This window comes from Bos javanicus, chromosome 5 (assembly GCF_032452875.1).
Source record: "Bos javanicus breed banteng chromosome 5, ARS-OSU_banteng_1.0, whole genome shotgun sequence".
NCBI classification, from domain to species: Eukaryota; Metazoa; Chordata; class Mammalia; order Artiodactyla; family Bovidae; genus Bos; species Bos javanicus.
The window spans coordinates 28,620,674-28,644,732 of record NC_083872.1 but is presented as its reverse complement, the minus strand read 5'-3'; the positions used below and the strand labels follow the sequence as shown (position 1 = coordinate 28,644,732).

Here is a 24,059-nt window from a genome sequence, read left to right as displayed (position 1 = left end):
CCCCAAAGTCACCATCACCCTCTTGCTAGAGCTACTTAATTTTGATAAATGTTAGGAAAACAAAGAAAATCAATTCTTAAAATAGGATAACATGGAATATATTTCAGTTCCACCTTCGAGATTTGTTACATGAAAGTCTGGTTCTCCAAGCCTAGTTTTTTTCTAACCTGGGTCCTCCAGGACACCTGCTGCTGAAGAACACGTGGCGTCTAGGCATTCTTTGATCCTTCTCAATAATCCATGCCCACCTTTTTGTATTTTTTGTATTTTTGTATTTGTTTGTATTTTTGGAGAATTTTCTCCCAAAATGGGTACAACCTTTGCTTGTTCTGATTATAAGAAAAGCAATATGTTTTGAAGTACATATATATGTGAATAGCACTATAAAAGAACCAAAAAAAGGAGTACTAAACTCCTTGTATTACAACCAAAACCAAACAAAATGTCCACATAGTGACACGAGCACTTAAAACACTACGTGAGTCAAACAGAACACAGTAGAAACTCTGGAGTCTTTTACGTAAGCCTGTGAGCTTGCAGTTTACAGCCCTAATTGAGTGGATAACTGTACCCAACACCATTCTCCATTCACTCGCCATTTTCCTAATGCTCCTGGTGCAGGTACTGAACCTGTTTCTGGCCTTGCTTCTGAGCTCCTTCAGTGCTGACAACCTGGCAGCCACAGACGATGATGGAGAAATGAACAACCTGCAAATCTCCGTGATCCGGATCAAGAAGGGCGTGGCGTGGATCAAACTGAAAGTGCATGCCTTCATGCAGGCCCATTTCAAGCAGCGAGAGGCCGACGAAGTGAAACCTCTAGACGAGCTGTACGAGAAGAAAGCCAACTGCATCGCCAACCACACCGGCGCCGACATCCACCGGAACGGTGACTTCCAGAAGAATGGCAATGGCACCACCAGCGGCATCGGCAGCAGCGTGGAGAAGTACATCATCGACGAGGACCACATGTCCTTCATCAACAATCCCAACCTGACTGTGCGAGTGCCCATCGCCGTCGGCGAGTCCGATTTTGAGAACCTAAACACCGAGGACGTCAGCAGCGAGTCGGATCCTGAAGGCAGCAAAGATGTAAGGTCCCAGCTGAGAAACCTGTCTTGATCCTGTGTAGGAACAAATGATCAGCCTTGGGACTGGTCCAGCCATGGGCCTGGCAGAGAGATTTTGGAATAGCCAACTCTCAACTTTGAACTTTTGGGCTTCCCTGACGACTCAGTAAAGAATCCGCCTGCAGTGCAGGAGAACTGGATTCAATCCCTGGGTTAGGAAGATCCCCTGGAGAAGGGAATGGCCACCCACTCCAGTATTCTGGCCTGGAGAATTCTGTGGACAGAGGAGCCTGGCAGGCTACAGTCCATGGGGACACAAAGAGTTGGACAAAACTGAGGGACTTTCACTTTACTTTCAACTTTGAGAACCAATTCTACCCACCCCAGACGAGCTAGATTCCTGAGATGGTCCCTCTTGCTTCTGAGTCATCTGGATCAGGGGCTGGAGGAAACCCTCGAGTACTTCCCTGCCATCAATCTGTCTGAGCTGTACCACTGAGACCAGCTATAGGCACCTTCTACTTAGGATGGACCCCCGTCATCCGCGAGCAGGCTATGATGTTGTACGCCCTCCTGACAGGTTCTGCAGGCCCTGTGATAATTGTCAGCCCATGGTGAATTGCATGATGATGAGTTTCTAGCCTGAATTGTAGCTGCTGCGTCATCAGTACCAAAGGCAGTGTAGTCAGCATAGAGCAGACGTGCTGCTATAGCAATGCTTCTCTCCTTTCTCCTTATGTATCTAGAAACTGGACGACACCAGCTCCTCTGAAGGAAGCACCATTGACATCAAACCAGAAGTAGAAGAAGTCCCTGTGGAGCAGCCTGAGGAGTACTTGGATCCAGATGCCTGCTTCACGGAAGGTGAAAGGGGGCCAGGAGAGCGGATGGCATGTAGCACTTGCATGGCTTGCAGACAACGTTTATGCTAGGGTCCATGGTTGGCCGGGGAGAAGGGGGCTCTGTGGGTATCTGCAGGAACTTTGTTCCCTGCCTCATCAGTTTCAGGGAGGCTGATACCATTTTCCCCATTGGATGCTCAGCTGTAACAAGTTTTTATTCTCAAACTTTTCTTTGTCCATTTTTCTCAACATCAGCCCTAAGACTTCCACCGTGTCTGCCTCCTGACTACCCTCTTCTCCTCCCGCTCACTGCTTCTTTATAGGATATCTTCCCATCACCAGAGGGCCTTGCCCTGGCTGCCTGGCAGCATAGCTTCAGCCCCACCACCCTCTCCACTTCTGAGTCAAAGATTCTGAGTCAGCCGCTGAACTCCCGTTGTGCTGTGTGGTGGGGCAGCACCTGGGGGGCCCGGGCGCTCTGGGCGGGGCACGTCCCACAGTCTGATCTGCCTCTCCCGCCGGTGCCAGGTTGTGTCCAGAGATTTAAGTGCTGCCAGGTCAACATTGAGGAGGGACTGGGCAAGTCTTGGTGGATCCTGCGGAAAACCTGCTTCCTTATCGTGGAGCACAATTGGTTCGAGACCTTCATCATCTTCATGATTCTACTCAGCAGTGGTGCCCTGGTGAGGTCTGGGGAGAATCTGCTGGGGGATTGACTGGGCAGGGGTATAGGGGCCAGCAGGAAAGACTGGGTGGCCTGAGCCCAGTTTCTCAAACAACATAGCCTGGCTGTAGACCAAGAGTAACGATCTACTCCGGGCTGGTGTTTTGAGTCCTGGGGATTAGAATTCACACTTGTCTGTATCTTCATCCTAGACCTCAGCATGATCCCTCTTGAGCCCAAGGCCCCCTTTTCATCAGGATAAGAATACGAATGACCAAGTATCTTCACTGCTTAGCTTGCCTCATTCAAAGCAACTTCCCTTACTTCCCTAAACCCCTGATTCACAAAGGACCACATGTTATATGATTCAGTTTATACAAAATGTCCAGAAGGAGCTGGTCTCTGGAGACAGAAAGCAGATTGGTGGTTGCCAGGACTAGGAGGAGATCGGGAGACTAGAGGGTGACAGCTGGAGGGTGTGGGGTTTCTTTGGAGGGTAATGAAAATATTCTAAGTTCGACTGAGGTGATGAATAAATGACTCTGAATGCATTAAGAGCTATTGCGCTGTAAACTTTTAAGTAGCTGAATTGTGAGGTATGAAAATTACATCTCAAGAAAAGTTTTTTACAAAGAAAAGCCATGTGTAGCAAGGGACAGAGTGAAGGGAGACGGGGAGCTGATGACCCGCCAGCAGAGGTGGGAAGGCTGCCGGGGGTTGCGGGGGTGGGGGTGGTACTTCCGTGTTGCTCATTTCCCTGTAGGCGCTATAGGCAGCTGCTGCCTCTCTTCCAGGCCTTCGAGGACATCTACATCGAGCAGAGGAAGACCATCCGTACCATCCTGGAGTATGCTGATAAAGTCTTCACCTACATCTTCATCCTGGAGATGTTGCTCAAGTGGACAGCCTACGGCTTCGTCAAGTTCTTCACCAATGCCTGGTGCTGGCTGGACTTCCTCATCGTGGCTGTACGTGTCCTGCTTTCTCCTTCCCTCCGCTGCCAGCAGGAAAACAAAGACAGGGACTGTCCTTCCTCTACTGGCTAGTGTTGCCTGGGGCCCAGTGGGTAGGCCGATAGGAGGTTTGGGTAAAGTTCCCTTCGGAGCACTCAGGTGGTGACTTGGGAAGCGACGCTGAAGTCCCCGCATTTGCTCCAGGGCCTAAGTCACCAGTTCATTAGTGGTTTCACCTAGAAGTTTCTGAGATTAGGAATGGGAAGAGGAATCACTGGTGTCCAAGCTTTGTTATTAGACTGGGAACAGGAAGGTTCTGGCCCCAGACCAGCAGTGTTGTCCTGCTGCTGCCAGGAGAGGGCTGAGAGGACGGGGCGGGCTGGGTGGGATCTAAGTAGACTCTCCTGCTGACCATGCCCAGGTACACTCCCATCCATCTCAAGTCTTCATACCAGACTCATCCGAACAAATCTGCCAAGGAGAGGAAAGAACCCAAAAGAAACCCTCCCCCGACTCCCACTCCTTCCCACACATGGCTATTTCCACAGTGGTGATCAAACTTAAAAAATCCTTTTTTTCTCCAGGTTTCAAGACCATCTCCATGGCTCAGTGGTCTTTACCTGCTGTGTTATTTTTCAGGCTGAAGCCACGTCACCTATAACTATTTCTCACTCCACCAGGAACTGTTCCTTATTGGGCTTTCTAACTATGATGAGTGCTTCTTATTCTATCTGATCACTGAAGCTTTTTTCTTCTAGTCAAATCAGCATTTGAATGAGAATGAATGGGAATTTCAGGAGCAGGGACAAAGGTGGCTTCACTTCCTTCTGAGGGTGGAGAAGGGGAGTGTTTGGCGGCTGGGTTGGTCCTTTTAAAATAGGTTTCATTGGTGAACTGCCTACGGAGCCCCTCTGGGCTGGCACAAAGCAGCACAGAAGTCAGAGGCACCAGGCACTCCGCACCAGGGTGATCTCTGCTGGGTTAATGCACTCCTTTCCCAACCCAGCATCCTCTACTCCTTCCGAGAGCTGTCACTGTGCTCCAGTGGGGTGAGGAGGTCACTGCCCTTAGAGTGAAGAGGGAGGTCTTGCCCCAGGGTGGCCGGCATGAGCGCCTCTAGCCAGAGGTGGCAGCCCCTTGTGACGGAAGAGCCTCTGCCTCCTCCCACAGATGGGAAGCATGAGTTCTAGGAGGTGAGGAATGGGTTTGGGATTAAACCCAGAGACCTGAGGTGACACAGGCCAGTTTTCTTCCTACAGGACAGTGGAAGTTCCCTGGGGCCTTATTTCACTGTGACTCCTCAGGACCGCTTAGAGTCAGGTGGACCCTCGCGGGAGACCTAGGGGCCCCTTGTCTTCTAGATGTTCCAGAAACTCAAGATGGTTACATCCACTCCCACACTTCCAGCAGCCCTAGGGAAGCTGTGATTCAGCACAGACCTTCCCCACCTTGACCTGCCTCCTGTTCACCCTAACCTGTGCCACTCCCCTCCTCTTCCCTCTGGGTGGGCAATCAAGTACCCCACATTCCGCTGCTATTATAGAAGAAGTAACCGTTCTGCAGGTCTCTATGTATTTAGCAAATACTTTCAGCACTCTTTATACTAAGTGACAGGGAAGCGAAAGACATGAGAAAGACATGGAGCCCGCTGACAATAATCCTTAAATCCCCCTAACTTTGGGGAGTTGCTGGATTCTTCCATTGCCATGAGACCTGACTCTGGCTCCTGAAACACTTCTGGACCAGTAACTAATAAACAGAAATCAACAAAATACCATTCTCCATGTAGAATTGTCCCAGGAGCCATAGGGAGTCACAGGGGACAGGGAGGGATGGCCCTGGCCCTTGGGAAGCTCACCTTAGCTGTCCAGGCCACTCTTGTCTCATTCCAGGCTTGTGGAAATCCAGCATTCTGGGAACAGGTCTCGCTCAGTTTTCTCTCAGACAGAGCAGTGCCTTTATTCTTCATGGATCAAATGTTTATTCAACACCCACAGCACAAAACCTCCTGCCAGGTGTGGGGAAGCAGAGTATGCCAGAGTCGGGGCAGGGGTGGTAGCTCCAGTCTGTGCCCTGGCTGCACTGTGCGAGTTATGGATGGAGAATAAGGCTTAGACTGACACCTGGACAGCTGGAACCATCAGAGGCTTTGCTGTCCTTTTACATAAAAAGTCTGGGCCCTTTGGCGTTTAGAACATCCAGCAGGTGTGAATTTTCGGCCCTCATTTAGCAGCCTCCCTGAGAGACTCTCTTCCCTCCCGTCTCATCCACCAGTGACTCGATGCCGGAACCTGTTATCCATCACCTTGTTTGTTCCTCTAATGGATTTTCAGTCTTCCTCATTGCCTCTTGGAGCCTCTAAGAGTACTTTTTAGAATCATGGAGATGATCTAGACAACTTCCAAGATTAACTTTCTTTGTTTATAAGCCACATGAGTTCCCGGAGACAACATTTTCTTCTGCCCAGGTCCTTGGCTGCCCTGGAGATTGTGTCCTGGAAGAGAATTTCATCATCTTTTCCCAGGGAAATTTACCCCCAGCAGATCCAGAGATTAGCCAGCATATCTGTTCCAGGGATGGGAACTTGCAGAGACGATTCACCTCATCCTGAATTCACTACTGAAAACACTCTGCATTTGGAAATGTTCATGTCATTTTAAAAAAGTCACGCAGTGTCTCCCTTTTCTTCTATGCCTGCAGCCACAGATAGCCTGGATTTTTACTTGCCCTCAGTTCCTTTTCTTTTTCAGGTTTTATTCTTTCCTTAATTCTTTTAAGCAATGTTCTGATTATGTCCAGTGAGTGTTTAACATGGAGACTCAGCAGATTATAAAATTACCACTAACGACTCAGATAGGACGCTTGCTGATGCTGTTTTGGGAGGAGATCTTGGTTAGATTGGTCAGTTGAATAGCAGACCATCTCAGCAGCATTTACAGCCAGCCTCTGAATTGGCATCTATACCTCCTCCACCCTTTTCCCCACTTTGGGCCTATTTATCATCAGAAAAAAGCCTTATATGAAGCTTAGTTTTCTGTAATCTTTACCTGGCATAGTTATGCAGAATTGATTTGGGTATTTTGACCTCGAGTATTTGGTTAAAGTAGCTTACCTTCAGATGTACCCATTCAGGTCTCACTTAAGAATATGAGACAGTGTTAGATGCTTCAGGGTTGAGAGTTGGACGCGCCTGGCAGTCGTAGACAAAAGACAACTCCATGTGGATTCTTACTGTCAATGATGGATGGAGGGAAAATGATTGGCTGGTACTGCTGTGTTCTAGATAAAGCTTTTGAGGCTGTTGTTTTGCACAGAAATTACACTCTGAGCCATCTACCCTTCAAAGAACCTGAGTAGCCGAATAGGGCAGCAGTTCATTCCAGACTTGCTTTGGCTACTGCCTGGGCCTCCAGGGAAGAGGTCTCCATTCATGGATTATTAGGACAGGCATAGCCAAAGGTTCACACTGCTTTAAACTCTGAAACCTCTGAGCCTACTCATCCCTGACCCTCACTAGGCCATTGACATGCTACTTCTACCCCTGCCAGCCTGCTGCTTAATTATAAATATCTTTGTTTTTAAAAAGAAAAAACTTTTTGTACAGTTCAGAGATACAGAATCTTGAGAAGTAATTCCCTCAGCTAGAGTTTAAAAGCATCAAATGTAACCAAGAACCAAATTGTGGATTGTTTCTCTTTTTTTGCCTCTAAATTTGCTTTAAAATACCATCAGTTTAGGCTAAGCCAACCTATAATCATTACTTCCCAGTACAGGGAATTTAAGAATTGTTGATGAGAGCATCTTAACCTATCCCAGACTTGTGGTGCAGTATAAGGAAAATACTTCTCTAAGAAACCCAGAGCCCAAACAGTCTAACTAAAGATATTTCCAGTCGTCTTCCCCCTGAAGAGCTCTGTGTCTCTCAGGTTAGGCCCAGGCAGCCCTCCGTGTAGTTAAGGGATCTGTGGGATAGCCACTCTGCGAGCTGTGGTAGAATAAGGTGGGTTTGCCTCTGTAAAAGCAGGAAAGCATTTGACTGTGACTCCAGGCCTAGACACCAGACTACTTCTCCCCAGTGTGGCAATATATGCAGCTCCAAATTGTGCAGATACCATAATCCTTTCTTGGGGTTTTTGTCACCCAGCCAGTGCGGGTGTTGGCCTGTCTGTGGAAGAAAGAGTTCTGCCTGGGAATCAGGAGTTTGGGCCTTTAATCCTGGCTGCAGAACTGCCAGTGTTGATACTGGGCAAATTCTTGTGTGTGGGTCTCAGTTTCCTTATCTGTAAATAAAAAATTCATCCAAGAAGGCTTCCAGCCGTTATCCTGGTGATAAGAATAAGAGAAGATTTTCCTAGAAAGGTTAGACCTGAGGCCAGTTCTTTTGGGGCTTTGTGGAGAGAAAGTATGGGAATTATAAGGGAAAATATGGATTCAGTTGTCCAGACCTACCCAAGTTCTCATGACCATGAAAGAGCTGTGATTCTAGTTAAAAAGATGGAAGGATTGTTGCAGTTAAAAGTGAGAGAGTCACTTGAGTTCCCATGGAGCCAAAGTTCTGTCAAGAAGTTTCTTCATTTGGTCCTTTTCTTGTTGGGAACTGCAAAGCCTACTATGGTACTCATTGAATCCGTTTCCTTGTTGATGTAGTAACTGATCCAATTCTCAAACAAATGGTTTCTTGTCAACCAGGAGTCAGAGAGCTTGTCCTTGTTGGAAGTCCGTGGTGAATGAACTGAGGCGGGGGCAGCCTGTGTGGAGTGTGTGTATTTATCTGTATTCTTTTCCATAGGTACCATTAAATTTGTCTGGCTTAATTTAATGGGAACTTCTGGGACCTGCAGAGACTGTAAAGGGCGAGGGTAAGGTTTTTGTCATCTGTTCAGGCTCCTCTCCTTCCAATGGAACTTCCTCATTCCCCCTATCCCGTCAGCCTCTTCCCTTTGCCAGTTTGTATGTTTGTTCTTCTGCCCTCTCTCGACGTTCTCTTCCCTTTGTGTTTTTTTCTTCTGCCTCAACCACCTTTCCTTCCAGGTCGTTTGAGTCCAAGTTGAAGTAGGCAGCTGGTGTAACGCACTTCCTCTTCCGGGGGGGCGGGGCCCAGTCTGTGTAATCAGGGCTAGGGGTTTTATTCTAACACTCTGGATCCTCTGTTTCTTTTTTGTTGTTGTTGCTGTTTTATCTTTTGTTTCCTTTGTTTTGTTTTTGTTTTTCTCTTCTGTTTCCGTGTAGGTCTCTTTAGTCAGCCTTATAGCTAATGCCCTGGGCTACTCGGAACTAGGTGCCATAAAGTCCCTTAGGACCCTAAGAGCTTTGAGACCCTTAAGAGCCTTATCACGATTTGAAGGGATGAGGGTAAGATACTAAGAGCAGCTGATCCTTCTGCATGCCAGTGGAAACTGTTGAAGCATGCTAGAACTGATCACATGGTGGGAAGATCATTCAAACACGAATTCTGTGATGCAGCTGCTGTCTTGATCCTCCACTCTCTCTCCCCCGCACCTGCCCTGTGCGAAGGGGACTCACATTAAGCTGCCTCATCATATTAATACTGGCCCCACCCCCAACAACATGCCATCGCAGACCATGTTAACATTGGCTATTCTCATTTGGCCTGGCTTACCTGTAGCACTTGGGGCGGCTTTCTGGGCTGTTGATTTAATAGGGAGAATCACCAGGTGCAAAGAAGGGGAATTGTCACCCACAGACTCACTGAAAAGCAGAGGCCACAGACAGGGAGAGTGCTGGATAGGGGTGTGGGCCAGGTGGGGACCGTGGCCTTGGAGTCGCTGAGAAAGCAGCTGAGAAGGGGCTGGAAGCTGGGACGGTAGGCCTGGAAATGGGGACGGAACAGAATTTGGCATGACCCTGGGAAAAGAAATGCTTTTCTTTCTATTCTGATTCCTCTTATTGCACCTTGTTGTTCTCAGCCCAGTCCCATAAGGACTGGCAGCCTCTGTCTGATAGCAAAGCTTTCCTCCTCATCCCCTACCCCTCTGCCCATGCTCTCTGGTCCCCTGTTGTAACACTGCTAAAACAACAACCAGGTACAATGATAGATGGCTATCAGCTAATTCATCTGAAATTTCTCAACCCCAGCTGTTACCTGCTTGGGCAATACTCCACCCAAATCCAAACAGTGCAAGGTGCTGTCACCCTGCCAACTGAGAAATAAGCCTTCCTCTTTTGGTGCCTTTTTGCTGTCTCTCTTGGTTTAAAAAATTTTTGTGTGTGGGCACATGTGTGTGCATGAGCACACACATAGTCAGTTTCCTAAAATCAAATGGACAACTGGCTGTTGATGGTAATAGTTGTCCGGTGGTAATCAGAGAGGTCTGTTATACTTAACGAGACCAAGAAAACTCACTTTAATTCAGATGTTGAATACATGCAGGAGAGCAAACCAGAGGATATTTTTTAAATATGCAGAGATCAAACATTAAACTGTTGGAATGACCCACACAGAGCAAGACTGCTCAGGGAAACTAGGTACCAGAGCAGTACTGCGTCACTCCGTTCTCATCTGTGGGTTCCTGGCCACTGTTCCATGAGCCATCCGCATCTGCCCAGGAGGATGAACATCTCCCTTGGCCTTGGGGGTTTTATGATTTCAGTTTATGCAGACAAATGCTTTCTGTAAGACGTTTGCATTTCTGCTGTAGCACAGTCACAGTTTGCTTTACTCAATAGAGCCTTTCTGCAGCCCACCTGAAACCATCTGCAGGAAGGTCCGTTCCACAGCAGCATACATTCATTTGAATTAAGGAAAAAAAGTTGGGATTCTAAGTCTTTCTCCCACAGATAAAAGATTTTAGAATGTGTGCAATTAGGTCATTGTTATGCTTAGGCTAAATGTAAGTAGGGAGAGAGTCTATTGAAGAGGGCTTAGCATTTTAGGGGGCTCTGGTGTCATTGAAGATAGGGTTAAATGCTCTTCCCTCCTCCCCAACCTTCCTACTATTTTCAGAAGAGGTTAGTTAAATATTTTAAATAAGTTGTACTAGTTTTGTTAGGAGAAGGCAATGGCACCCCACTCCAGTCCTTTTGCCTGGAAAATCCCATGGATGGAAGAGCCTGGAAGGCTGCAGTCCATGGGGTCGCTGAGGGTCAGACACGACTGAGCGACTTCACTTTCACTTTTCACTTTCATGCATTGGAGAAGGAAATGGCAACCCACTCTAGTGTTCTTGCCTGGAGAATCCCAGGGACAGGGGAGCCTGGTGGGCTGCCGTCTATGGGGTCACACAGAGTCGGACACGACTGAAGTGACTTAGCAATAGCAATAGTTTTGTTATAGAGCTGATCATCCATTTTGTTGACTGAAGGCAATAATTGCAACATTGTGCCTCAACTCAGTAGCCTGTGATCCTCCACCATGCCCCAGGATGGGTCCCAGATCTCCTAAAGTGAAACCAGTGATACCCAAAGAAAGCCTGAAAAAGAGATGCCCAGTTTACACTTGCTACAATCTTTCTCCGTCTGGGAGCCCATTACTGCCAGTCCCACCCAGTGGCAGAGGTAGCCCTCATTGACCAGCTGTGGCCAGTTGACTCACAAGGACCTTGTGTGAATAGTCTGAACACCAGGGCCCTTCTGGTGGCCACACCTCTTCCCTTTAGCTCCTCCCCCTTTCCTCTCCTTTCCTGGACTCCCAGTTTCATTCCTTCAAAACTTGTCAACTTTCAAGTTGTTTAGGAACGCAGGGATCTGGAATGGGTGACCTTTGAATAGAAAGTTTTATTTGAAAAGCATTAACAAAGGTTTTTTTGAGATGAGATAATTAGGGCAGGCGCAAGTTTGAACCCAAAATCAGGCTTTGAAAGAGTAGACATTCAGTAAGTAAAGTTCTGGTAACGGATGACCCCACCTTTGGTTGACTCCAGTCATCGACAGCATGGCCATTTCTGGTTGGGCCGGAGGTGAGGGCTTATGACCCGTTCCTGGGCAGCAGTCCCCCAGCCCTTTTGTGCAAGACCTGCAAGAAGGGAAGAGTGAATTTGCCTGAGCTTATTGTAAGTCCCCCAGTAATAAACAGGGTCAGGGATTGACGTTGCGTTTGAACGTTGCCCTTCCACAGGGATGTGTTTTCTACTTCTTGGTTTGGGTCCTTGGGTGTGCCACCACTTGAGAGACTACCCTTAGAAAATGTTAAACAAGAACTAAATACCATCAACGCAGATGGACTCAACTGTCACTGTGCTGCTCCAGTGAGAGGCTCAGACCTTCACTTGCGAGGGAACATAAGGCCCTAGCTTGTCCTGGGACCCTGACTTCAGACTCTTCCTCAAACCAAAGACCAGAACACTGAAATGCTCATGCTGTTGGCAAAGGAATACTTAATGTAGTTCTTTGCTTTTCTCTCCTCCATAGTAATCTTCATTTAAGGACTGTGCTGTGCTATTAGACTTTTGAGGGCACACAATAGTAACGCTATGAAACATGCATGCATTTCTGTTGATTGTCAGTACCTAGTTGTCCATTAAAGCCATGTTCCCTCTGCCATGTGTGAAAAGCTGTTTGACAGATTTTATGGTATTTAATGAGTATTTATAGTATTTAATGTTCCAGGCATTATAGAGAAGACAAAAGTGCTGAAAGAATTAGTACACGTGGGAATTTTTCATCAATGAGATTTGTATCAATTGCTAAATATAAACTTCTATTGAAAAAAGTAGCTTTATAGATTGCTAGATCCTAGCTTTAAGTAATATTTGTATACCTGATCTTTAAAAATAATTTCATCATAATTAAAAACAATATAGAGTAATTTGAGCTATTAGAAGGCAGAAGAGGAGATCCAATTATGTAACTATCCTTGGAAACTTAAGTTGTCACTTTTATACATAGATACCTGTAGTATAAGAGTTAAAATAAGAAAGCATATTTTCTTGTTCTTTGGTTGCTGAGAATATTAAGCTAATGTTCACAAGGAAGAATTATTAGAAATGTCATCAACTCTCTACTGTTCTGTTCATGAAATGAAGCTAAGTTCTTCTTTGATTATAATGAAAGTACATTTCATTATAAGTGAAAGCACATTTACATCTTTAAGTACACATTGGACTTTATGGGATTTCTATGTCCTGTGTATCACAGAACACCCAGTAAATACTTTTGTGTATTGATTCCTATGTGCAGATCTGTGAGTATAACAGTGAAAGTAGCTGATTATTCTTCCCTGCTGTAAATATTACCCCATACTTGACTGTAAGACACAGACACCATGCAGGACAGGTTAGACTGGGTTAAGGTAGCCAGAAGAGTTCCTGGAGGAGGTATATTCTGACTTGATATAAAAAGCAAGATTTCTAGGTTTCAGATCTTTGGGGACCAACTTCCATATTGCAGACCTGTGATGGTCTAATAGAAGGTCATTATCTCTCATCCAAGCTCTGCTGCAAAATGCTGTCACACAGACTGGAGCTTTTGAAACTTTACATAACCTACTCTCTTACTTTTGAGAAATAATTATTTCATTTGTAGGTCATCCTCCTTTTGCCTGTTCTTTTGCACATTTCATTGCCTCATAGTGCTCCCATCAAAGGGTGAACAGCTATAGAAAGAGGTTAAATTCAAGTCTGATCACCTGACAAATTTGGTAACATAAGCAAATATGAGTATCATTCTCAAAAATAACCTTGGGGAGTTTCCAGACTTCAGATATCCTGGCTCTCCTTGTTCAAAGTGATGAAGAATGCAAGTATAATTATTTTATTCTAAGGACAAAACTGTTAGATCTAAAAGAGATTTCTTGGTCTAAGAATTAAGAAATAACTGCCTCTCAGTCTAAAGGCCTTCTTAACATGAATTGGAGAAGCACAAAACTAATATTTTAATTTAAGGGAGAGTGACTCCTTAGCAGAGTATCATTGCCTTTCTGATAGAGGACAGAAGAGACAGCTCTTCTCAGCCACATGTGCCAATGAGTGGCATTACAATCTAAGGCGCAACAGAGATGAGGAAAATCGGATCCCGCTCAGGCTCAAACTAGAGCCCAGAGCTGCCCCCTGGTGTTCCTTGTACAGCACAGCCCTTTAAGCCCTTTGGTCCTGTGCTGGTTGGCAGCGGACCCTATCTTCTTCCCTACACCGAAAAACGGGTGCAGGAGTGTGGTGATACTTGTCACCTTCTTCTAACAAAACATGAGAAGAGTTTGTTTATATACAGGATCTCTATTTTAACTCCACTTATCCTCCAAGGATGCTAGAAAAGAAAAACATGCTTCCCATTTCAGGGTCACCTTTCTGGGCCTTAGCAGTCCTGCTTAAGACAACAGCAAGTAAGAATCAGGGCAGGAATGATCGCCAGCATTGTTTTCTGTCCCGCTACCTGAAATGCTATTTTTGTAAGCACTTTGAACTCCTCTAGTGAAAACTGCTACAACAGTAGAAGTACTGCCTAGCTCTTCTCATCTAAGTTATGACGCAAAGTTAAAAACAACCCAGAAACTTAGATTCCTAATGGGACTTCTTTTCCTTTTTTTTTCATTCCTGAGTCTACTGTAGTCAGTGGTTTTTAACAATAAGCCAGTTTGGAGGGTTTCAAGAGCGATGATCTAACCCAAAACTCTCCAAAAAACCCTTTTTCCAGTAGTACATTGTGAAGAGTCAAGTCAAACCCGGGATTGACCAGAGAGATATCAGCATTAGCCAAGCAGGGGCTGACTCAGACTGAGAAGCCTGCAAAGTCAGAAAGATAAAAAGACTGAAGAAGAATAATGAACCTTGCGTGAAAAACACAACTGTTCAGATTTTGTTTTATACTGTTTGGTAGAGGGAATATAGCTTTTTTTTTTTTTTTTTCTTGAGCCTGCAAAATGATGCATGCTCAGCTCTTGCCTGAAGTAAGATAACTGGCCTTGCATAGTCATAAAAGAGACTTTATGTACTGTCAAGTGATTCACTGCTAACCCTTCAGGGTAGTTCTCTGTGGTTTTGAGCAATCTCACCTTGATTTGCAGAGGGGGAATGTCTGTGGAAAGGCAGCTGGCGAGCTTGAAATCACTCAGATTGTCCTGTGAGGGCCATATTTCATGAGTTGGTAAGAAGGAAGACTAGACAATGAAATGATTTTTTCAGTCCCAGATTGGTGCCTAGGAGAAAGACCTAGGTCAACTTGGGCAGTGGAATTTGTGTTCCCTAAAGAAGTAATTTTTAGAATTCCCCAAAGTATATTTCAGAGAAATACAAAATTTTGGTCCTGTTTATGGATCTGTCTGATTACCCTAATTCCAAAGGGAACATAATGTTTCGATAGTCATAACAAGCCATACAGTGTCATTCCCCCCCTGGAAATCAAAAGAGTGCGCGTGCCTGTACTTCTTGCCGACACTCAGCGACCTCCCCCTTCCAACGCAGGTGGTGGTGAATGCCTTGGTGGGCGCCATCCCCTCCATCATGAATGTGCTGCTGGTGTGTCTCATCTTCTGGCTGATTTTCAGCATCATGGGAGTTAACCTGTTTGCGGGAAAGTACCACTATTGCTTTAATGAGTCTTCTGAGATCCGATTTGAAATTGAAGATGTCAACAATAAAACAGAGTGCGAAAAGCTCATGGAGGGGAACAACACAGAAATCAGATGGAAGAACGTGAAGATCAACTTTGACAATGTTGGGGCAGGATATCTGGCGCTTCTTCAAGTGGTAAGATTGTTTTCAGTCCTGTGAGAATTGGACAGCTAGCAGAAATCTCCTTTCGTTCTTTTTCAACCCTGTGTCCAGAATCAGGGTTGCTCTTAAGTAAGGGGTCACTGTCATTTCCCAAAGCAGATCCAGGGAGACACCTCTCCTGAGTACTGTGAGGTCTCTAAGACCTCAGTCAAGGGAATCTGTCATTGTGCTCAGAAGTTGAGTTCCGCTTAGCAAATAAGGATTTCTGCAACACAGTAAGGTTGCAGAGAGATCACCTTCTTTCTCCAGGACAGAAGTATGTAGTTGAAATAGGTAAGTCACAGACCAAAAAGAAAAAAAGGGCAATTTTGATGGAGCAGAACAATCCCACATTAACTGCTATGCCAGAGTTAACTGAAGAATATGACAATATGGTGGTGCTATGATGCTGCCACTATGTCATCTCAACTGCAGAGAAGGGTCTCCATGTATCACAGCAAGAAATGAAGCATTTCATCATGTCTAGTTTTCTCTCTCTGGCCAATTTTCTGGAGTGTTTGACAGGATAGTATGATGCAATGAAAACTCCTGGGCTTTGAAATCAGATGTAGGTTTGAGCCACACTCTGACATTTATTGGATATGTAACCTTGGACAAATTACTCAACCTCCCTGAGTCTTTTTCTTCATCTCTTAAATTTGAATAGTAATACCTTGCATGGTAGTTAAGAGGATTCATGGTGATTTATTAACATTCCCTAACAATGCCTGGCACACAGCAGGCATGTGCTTAATTAATAGTGTTTGCTCTTACGTTTCTTTGTTACTATTACAACTATTTTTACATCATATAGTTTCTGGGAGGATTAAATGTGATAGTGCAGGTGAAGCACTCAACTCAGCCTTGAGTGTAGTAAACTCTTAACTATTAGCTAGAAGGAGGCGGAGTTAATGGGATGAGCAGGGGTTTATCCCATTCCACAGCTCTTTAGTTGTTCTGTCCCGGTTCAAAAAATTGGACCCACAGATTGAACCAGAATTGGAGCAGCTTCAAGAAACCAGTGCCCATTAGCTGGCCAAATGTTGTATTGAGTCCCCACCATATGCTAGGCACTGTGCTTGGGCATTACCAGGGCCATCAGATGAATAAAGAACTGCCCAGGCCCTGAGAAAACTTAGAATCTGGTTGAGTTACTTAAATGGTAAACATGGAGGCTGTTAAATTGGTTACCCATATTAGTTTCCAAAATCAGGTTAGGCACAATGGGAGAATTGAGTAGGGGCTGCCTAGGATAAAGCCGGTATTGCCACTAGAGTAGGGTAAATGTGTGTTACTGAAGAGGGAAAAGTTCTAATTGAGGTTTTTTCTTAGTGAAACTATGAATTTTTCAAACCCCCATTACTTGTTTAACACGGTTTTTAAAAATGACCCCTTCATAAAAGAGGGGTAAGTTCTAAGTAACATCAGTAGATCCCTGCCAGTCATAAATAGGAGTTTGCCCTTGCTTTAGGCAGCCTTCTTAGACTCATTCTGAAGACCTTTTGTAAAAGTGTTGACTCAACTACCATTGTCAACATGTTCCTTTGCCAGACTTTGATGTTATACTCAGGGACTTAGACAAAGCTCCCATGGGATCTGTATTAACAAACAGAAAATTTCTGCGTCCACTTGAGGCTGCACCCAAACTCCCCAACTTGTGTTCTCACAGAACCTAAGCCTGCCTTTTCGACCCTACCTAGACTCCCACCCACCCACCCGCTAACAGGCACAGTCTAATGACTGACTCTGTTTGCCAGGCAACCTTCAAAGGCTGGATGGACATCATGTATGCAGCCGTAGATTCCCGAAAGGTAAGGATATACCTGGTGAGATCACAGCCTTCTTAAATGATTAGAAAGCTCATGGCATGGTGAAGCTCAGTCAAGAGAGAGAGAAAGGGTTAGAACAGTTACTGCTTGTCTTATTGATTATAGATCACTTTCCCCCTCTCAGTGAGTTATCAATCACTGTCTTCCAGTGGCTCCAGATGGTTAGGCTGTTGGCTTTCACCTGACCCTCATGGAGCTGTCTCCTCTTCAGTGCTGATTTGAACTAAGTGTGGCTCCGAGCAGACAGCCCTCCCTTCTCCTTCCCCTCCCAGTTTGCATATTTTCCACCTATGTCCTGGCAGGAATAACACCTTCTCAGGGCAGGACCTGCCAGTGTGGAAAAGCAGACAGAATCTAGGGCTGCCACCCAGCTTGCTCAGCGGCTCAAGTGGTTGATGTAGCTGATGGCCTTGGCGTGTCAAAATCTATCTAATCCCCCAAGCTAGGAGCTGACTCTCTTTTCTCTCCTGTCCTTTGACAGCCTGATGAGCAGCCTAAGTATGAGGACAACATCTACATGTACATCTACTTTGTCATCTTCATCATCTTCGGCTCCTTCTTCACCCTGAACCTGTTCATTGGTGTCATCATTGATAACTTCAATCAACAAAAGAAAAAGATAGGTCTCCTCCCCGCATTGCCAGTGGCCAGAGGTCAACCCAGACGAGAGGCACTTCTGTCCCTCTGTCTGGAGAAAAAGGCCTCTCTTTCTTTAGAATCCACATCACGACATCACTGTGGCACAGCCTCACAGTACCGTAGGCCCAGCCAGCTCGTTGTCTTCTGCTGGATTTTGCAGTGTGAGGTTTTCCACACTTATTAGACCAAACCAGCAATTTACTGGTACCAAATTTACTAGCAGTTCTTGAGGCTCTTTACTGGGTTTGACCTCCCACCAGAGGGAGGTTGGGTCCCAGAGGGTCTAGCAACAGCTGAGAAGGAAAGCAGCAGATGAACAGCTTAAGTTAGAAGTAGAAACTGTCTCGTTTTGGCATTATCTTTGTTCCTCCCTGGACCACCAGCACTTTGGGATTTGAGAGATCAACCTTGGAAAGCTCCTTCCTCACTTGTCCCAGATGGTTACTTTTTCTAAAGCAAATTGAAAAGATTACTCTTGTCATTCATTTTCTAAATCAAGTCTGTCCCAACAGACTCCAAGGAACTTCTCAAATTGCTCCCACCAAGATTTCTAAATTTTTAATATTGTCAGAAATGGGCCACTAGCTAGAACTTGAAAATCCTTTCATTTTATTTATTTATTTTTTTTCCTTTCATTTTAAAATGTCTTTTTTAAGAATTGTATTAGGAAGCAGGCCCCCCAAAATTTATGAAGATGCGTTTAGAATCATAGCTCTCAAATTTACCCTTCCCTGAGGGTCTGTCAGTCTATTCTCTTCCTTCCTTCCTTCCCATCTCCTAGCAGGTCTCAGAAATCCCAACCTGAAAACAAAGACAGGTATATTTTTGAGTTAGAATAGTTGTCAGGTCTTCCTCACTCTGGGACAGCCGTTAGCTAAACTGACCTCTGGCTTAAGAGGGTGACCCCTGGTTTACAGTGAAGGGCGTAAGGCCTTCCGGGTTCCCAGGGCTGCACCTACAGCATGTAAGAGCCAGTTGTAATTGCGCATCCTCTTTTTCCCTCCTTTACTTTGGAGGTCAGGACATCTTCATGACCGAAGAACAGAAGAAGTACTACAATGCCATGAAAAAGCTGGGCTCAAAGAAACCACAGAAGCCCATCCCCCGCCCTCTGGTGAGTTCACTGTACCGGCCCAGGGCAGGTGAGACTCCATATGAAGAAAGACACAGCGGAGTTACTGCAGAGAAAGGAGGGGGCAAATGAGGGGCGGCCTGTGCCCTCCAGTCCGCCCCTCGCTGTCCATCCACAAGATCTAAGGAAGGGAATTTCCTGGCGGTCCAGTAGTTAGGACTCTGTGCTTTCACCTTCAAGGGCACGGGTTCAGTCCCTGGTCAGGAAACTAAGACCCTGTCATGTGGAGTGGCCAAAAACGAAAAGATCTGAGGAAGAAGGGAGGATGGGTTATGGTATGGGGTGATCTTTGCATTTGCACCCAGCCTTTTCTCGGAGCCTTCCTTGGGTGGCAACAGAGAATCGACATGTTGACCACATTGGCTCTTGCCTTGGTAGAGAGATGTTTGTTTTAAGAGACCACCTAAAAATTAACAGCAGAATGTGCAGTGAAAGCTGATCTCTTTCCTATAAGTACAAGATAGGATTTGGTCATTATTTTCTCCATGCTCTCCTTAACAAGTAAGTCTTTGCAGGGATGTGCCTGAAAGTGAAAATAATTTGTGAGAGCAGGAGAAGGTGAAACTAGGGAAGTCAGATGGCCTGATTTCCTCCCTTGAATGGAGCCTTTTGTAAAACAGACTTGGGGACAGGGATTCTGCATGGCCCTTGTGTTGGGGATTGTCCTCTTGCTTCAAAGTAGGAGATGCTATGTTCCTGAAGCCGTACACCCTGCTAGGTGGGATGTGACCCCCAAAAGCCAGGCTCAAAGTTCCATCTTCTGTAACTTTTATTTAAAGTAACTTTTTATTTAAAATAAAAATTTAAAAACCTACAGCAGAACTCTTAAAAGCGTACCTGACAACCTAATTTGTAAAAATAAAAGTGGGGCTATTTTGTTTGAGTCAAGAAGGGGAGTCCCAGTTTTGGGCCAGTCTTCTGAGAAGAGCAAAAAACAAGAATGGGTGTCTGAGAGCCTTTTCCTGACTTAGCCCCACATACCCTATTCCTGGCGACCTCCTCTCCCCAATTTCTGAGGGCGAGGAAAGCCCTTCCTCACTGCAGAACAGTTTGAAAACCACCAAGTTAAGTAATCCTAAGAAGAAGCATATGCTTAAGTGCCTAGGTACCCCAAAAAATCAGGGAGCTCTTAAGAAAGAGAACGTTTTCTATTATTTCTTTGATGTTAGTTTCCACAGTGTGATAGAAGTGTGGCCAAAGGGAATGGAAGAGGGCTGACATTTCTAAAGCTCTGTTCAGTACTTTGTACATGGGAGCCTGCGTGTGTTTTCTCCCCCACTAACGGAAATGCTCAGTGTGGTAGGAAGTGTTAATAGTTATTCCACAAAGAGTTACAGATCTCCTACTGTGTACCAAGCACTATGCAAAAAGTGATAAAATTTAGGCACCACCATCATGGAGCTTACAGTATAGTGGGGCTACAGATAATAAATAAGTAACCAACAGTAATTATAAAATGTGGAATGTTGTGAGAAAAAAAAAAATGCACTGAAGGACCATGATAGAAAATAATGGAAGCCTGGCGTGGAGGATCTCTTCCAACAGAGTTGGGTCTATTTGAGCAGATGAAAAGGAGTCAGAATGCCAGGGAACGAGATCCTGGAAAAGCAAATGAGGCCTTAAAAGTGGGAAATATTAGTGTGGCCAGGTGGTGATGAACTAGAGGTGGGGGGTGTGAGGTGAGCAAGACCAGACTGTGGTAGGCGCTTTTAAACCAGGTTAACCAGAGGAATTTTGTTGCAAGCCTGATGGGAAAGCGGTGAGAGGTTTTAAGTAGGAGAGTGATGTGATCCATTTCTGTTTTTAAGTAATCGACACTTGCCACTGCGTGGAGACTGTGTTGGATAAGGGCAAGAGAATAAGCGGGAAGACCAATCAGGAGGCCCTTCTGGAGGTCCAGAGGGAAGACTGGTGGCTTAGGCTAGAGCAGGGCGACAGGAGTGGAATGAAGTGGATGAATTCAAGGAAGAACCAACAGGGCCTGCAGTGCGTTGAATGAGGGATGAGGGAAAGGGAAGAGCAAGAATGACCCTTAGATTTCTGGCTTAGATACTGGATGAATAATCGCAGTGAGAAAGGAGCAGGTTGGGGGATGGTGGGAGAAAGGACTTGTTGAGCTCAAGATGCTTATGCAGTGCCAAGCAAACAGCCCAGGAGTTCGGAGGAAAGCTACAAGCTGGACGAGAAAACGCTTGGGAAACTAAATGTAGAGGTAATGTGTGAGCAGTAGGAAAAGATGGCACGTGAGCTCTCCAGGGAAGGAAGAAGAGGTGAAGGGAGAGCAGAAATGGCCGGCAATGAGACCAAAAAGGGACAGCTGGAGACGCAGGAAGGCACACGGAAGCATGTGATGGCATAAAGAAAAGAGTGGTGATTTCAAAGAGCTCTTGATGAGGGGACGTTGACGGTAGTCTTTGTCCACTTCCTGCTGCCGGCCAGCACTGCAACCTTTCTCGGTTGCAGAGAGAACTTGGATTCACAGGGAGGCAGCTCCCACAGTCTGCTGGGGAAGGTTTTCAAGAAGCCTTTTCTGTCTTTCCTCCCTCCCCACCCAGAACAAAATCCAAGGGATCGTCTTTGATTTTGTCACTCAACAAGCCTTCGACATTGTTATCATGATGCTCATTTGCCTTAACATGGTGACGATGATGGTGGAGACAGATACTCAGAGCAAGCAGATGGAGAACATCCTCTACTGGATCAACCTGGTCTTCGTCATCTTCTTCACCTGTGAGTGTGTGCTCAAAATGTTTGCCTTGCGGCACTACTACTTCACCATTGGCTGGAACATCTTCGACTTCGTGGTGGTCATCCTCTCCATTGTGGGTGAGTGGGGCAGGAGGGGCAGGGGAGGGGACCCGGCGGACCCTGAGGATGGGATTCCTGGGAGTGCAGCGGATGACATGCGGCCGAGGGGCCCGCAGGGTTACCCCCATGGTGCCCTCAGTCATCTTGTGGGGCTGCCCACATCGCTGACATGGGTCAGCGAGTGTCTGTGAGTGTTCACGGTAGTCTTGGATTCCAAATTCTGTGGTTGAAGAGGGGGAAAAGATTGGATTTGGTTCTTGCTTTCAAAGAGTTTACATTCTAACAGGGAAAAAAAAATTGTATTTTAAAATCTATCAGTAGCAGTGTAACGTGAAAAAAGCCCTGGTAAGAGATTGTTACATTGGATGTTAATGAGAATTCTGGTGATGGTGGCTGTGTCAACACTTCGGCTGTTGCCAACACTCATTTACTATAATTTTATGGTGCTGAGTAGTTGGAGAGTTTCTTCACTTGTGTTATCTCATTATGACAGCCCAGGAATCAAGGTATTTTATTATCTTCGCTGTGAAGATGTCCAGAGTCACTCAACTCAGAGGTGGCAGAGACAGAATTCAAGTTGGTTTTTAGCAGTGACTTTGTGGCATTTGTTTTAACCAACAAAGGGCCTGGAAGGGCTGGTGTCCTGGCAGGCAGTGGAAATGCTGTCCTATTGACCACCCTCCTCAAAATTTCCCTGCCTTCCTCACAGGCTTCTCGAATGATGCCACACTGCCTTGGTCCCAGGTGGGTTTGACTCAAGCCAGAGTGCCCGAGACAGGGAACCGGTCCCAGAGCTGAGGTGGTGACTTTGGCCACCAGAAGGCAACTGTCCTCCCGCTGTCTAGTCCTGTCCTCCAGACCACCATGTCCAAAAATGTGTTGCGTAATCTCACATATTTCTCCTCAAGGAAAGAATCCCATAATGAAACTACTTTGGGCAACACTGTACTTTGCATTTCCCTTCAGAGGGTCACAGGGCACATTAGCCCACAGGAGGCGCTTGGAAGTCTTGGGGTAAATAATTCTGTTTAAAATGCCATCCCACCTTTATCCAATCACAACACCCTGTTTTCAAGTAATAATAATGTTTCTCAGACTTCAATGGAATATACTCTGTGCCAGTCATCATTCTAAGCGCTTTACATGTTTTAATTCATGCAGTCATCAAACAGCCCTGTAAATATCCTAAGGAGCCAAGGCACAGAGCAGTTACTGAGACACGCAGCTGATGAGCAAGCAAGCCCGGCCCTGGCCTCAGCTCCACACCCGAAACCTCCCACCAAACACACTTTGGATGATGCTGCCCTTGACCACTGTTCTTGAACTTTTTCTGCCCGCCCATCACTGAGTGGGATGGAAAACCCACAGATCAAACCATGCCCCCTATTTTCAGATGGTACTTGAAAAGAAGTAGGAAGAAGTATTTCTCTTGATGCTTGGGATTTTTTTTTAATATCATTAATTTGTTCAGAAACAAAAGTGTAGGAAAAAATCTTTTTAAATTAAGAGGCGTTGGGGTAAAACTTACCCTGGCACCTCCTAGAAAGTGAAAAATGAAAGTTTTAGTCACTCAATTGTGTCCGACCCTTTGCGACCCATTGTAGCCTACCAGGCTCCTCTGTCCATGGGATTCTCCAGGCAGGAATACTGGAGTGGGTAGCCATCCCGTTCTCCAGGGGATCTTCCCGACCCAGGGATTGAACCAGGTCTCCTGTGTTGCAGGCAGACTCTTTACCGTCTGATCCACCAGGGAAGCCCAGCACTGGGTCTTGTAGGCACCTCCTAGAGAACCTCTTAAAAGTTGACTCCACTGCCTCGATAGCTGCCTGCCTATCTCTCCCCACTTTTCTCTGGCACAATAAAACATTGGTCCTACAAAACCTTACTCAGGCATCGTCTTCTCTCTGAAGCCTCCTCTCCATCATATATGGAACACAGACATCACCTGCATTACGCTGGTTATGACTTAATTGAGAGGTAAACAGAGGAGAGCTGAGAAAGTCCTCTTGGGTCCCAGCTGAAGTAGATTTTCTTGAAAGTTCAAATGCCTCCCGAGATTCTAGCTCCAGACAAGACCCCAGCATGTTGTCTGCCTAGTGTGCACTTCCAGCGCCTTGTCCCTTCTGAGAGTTAAGACTCTTTCCTAGCATAAAACCTTCAACTAAGTCTTCTGCAGTTCCCTGCCCCCATGTTTATGAGTCCCCAGGATTGGGGGATATTTCTTTCTTTAAATGAAGCTCACACTATCCCATGGGGGGCTCTAAAACAGGAGAGGACACTGGAGGAAGAGCACGTGGTGTCACTGCCGCCCTTCTTTGTCACTTCCCAGCCGTTTCATTGCCTCTTCCTTCCGTGACCCTCCCATTTTCGCTCTGTAGTTTTAAAGGCAAGTGGTCTGGTGGAGGTGGGCCCCTGGAGGAATGCGAACAGAAACAGGCCCTTTGATATGTGTGTTTTGCCCCCTACTTTCATATCCT

General features: G+C 45.9%; 1 protein-coding gene across 3 annotated transcripts in view; it reads left to right on the top strand.

Moving 5' to 3' along the window:
* SCN8A (sodium voltage-gated channel alpha subunit 8) overlaps positions 1-24,059 on the top strand; it is a 196,775-nt gene that overhangs the window by 165,333 nt on the left and 7,383 nt on the right. For all 3 annotated transcript variants that reach the window (XM_061416027.1, XM_061416025.1, XM_061416026.1), the window contains 10 exons: positions 622-1,092; positions 1,817-1,934; positions 2,441-2,595; positions 3,371-3,544; positions 8,759-8,881; positions 14,884-15,168; positions 16,932-16,985; positions 17,485-17,622; positions 18,652-18,756; positions 21,330-21,600. In XM_061416027.1, coding sequence (XP_061272011.1) covers positions 622-1,092; positions 1,817-1,934; positions 2,441-2,595; positions 3,371-3,544; positions 8,759-8,881; positions 14,884-15,168; positions 16,932-16,985; positions 17,485-17,622; positions 18,652-18,756; positions 21,330-21,600 — 1,894 coding nt within the window. The remainder of the gene's footprint in view (positions 1-621; positions 1,093-1,816; positions 1,935-2,440; positions 2,596-3,370; positions 3,545-8,758; positions 8,882-14,883; positions 15,169-16,931; positions 16,986-17,484; positions 17,623-18,651; positions 18,757-21,329; positions 21,601-24,059) is intronic.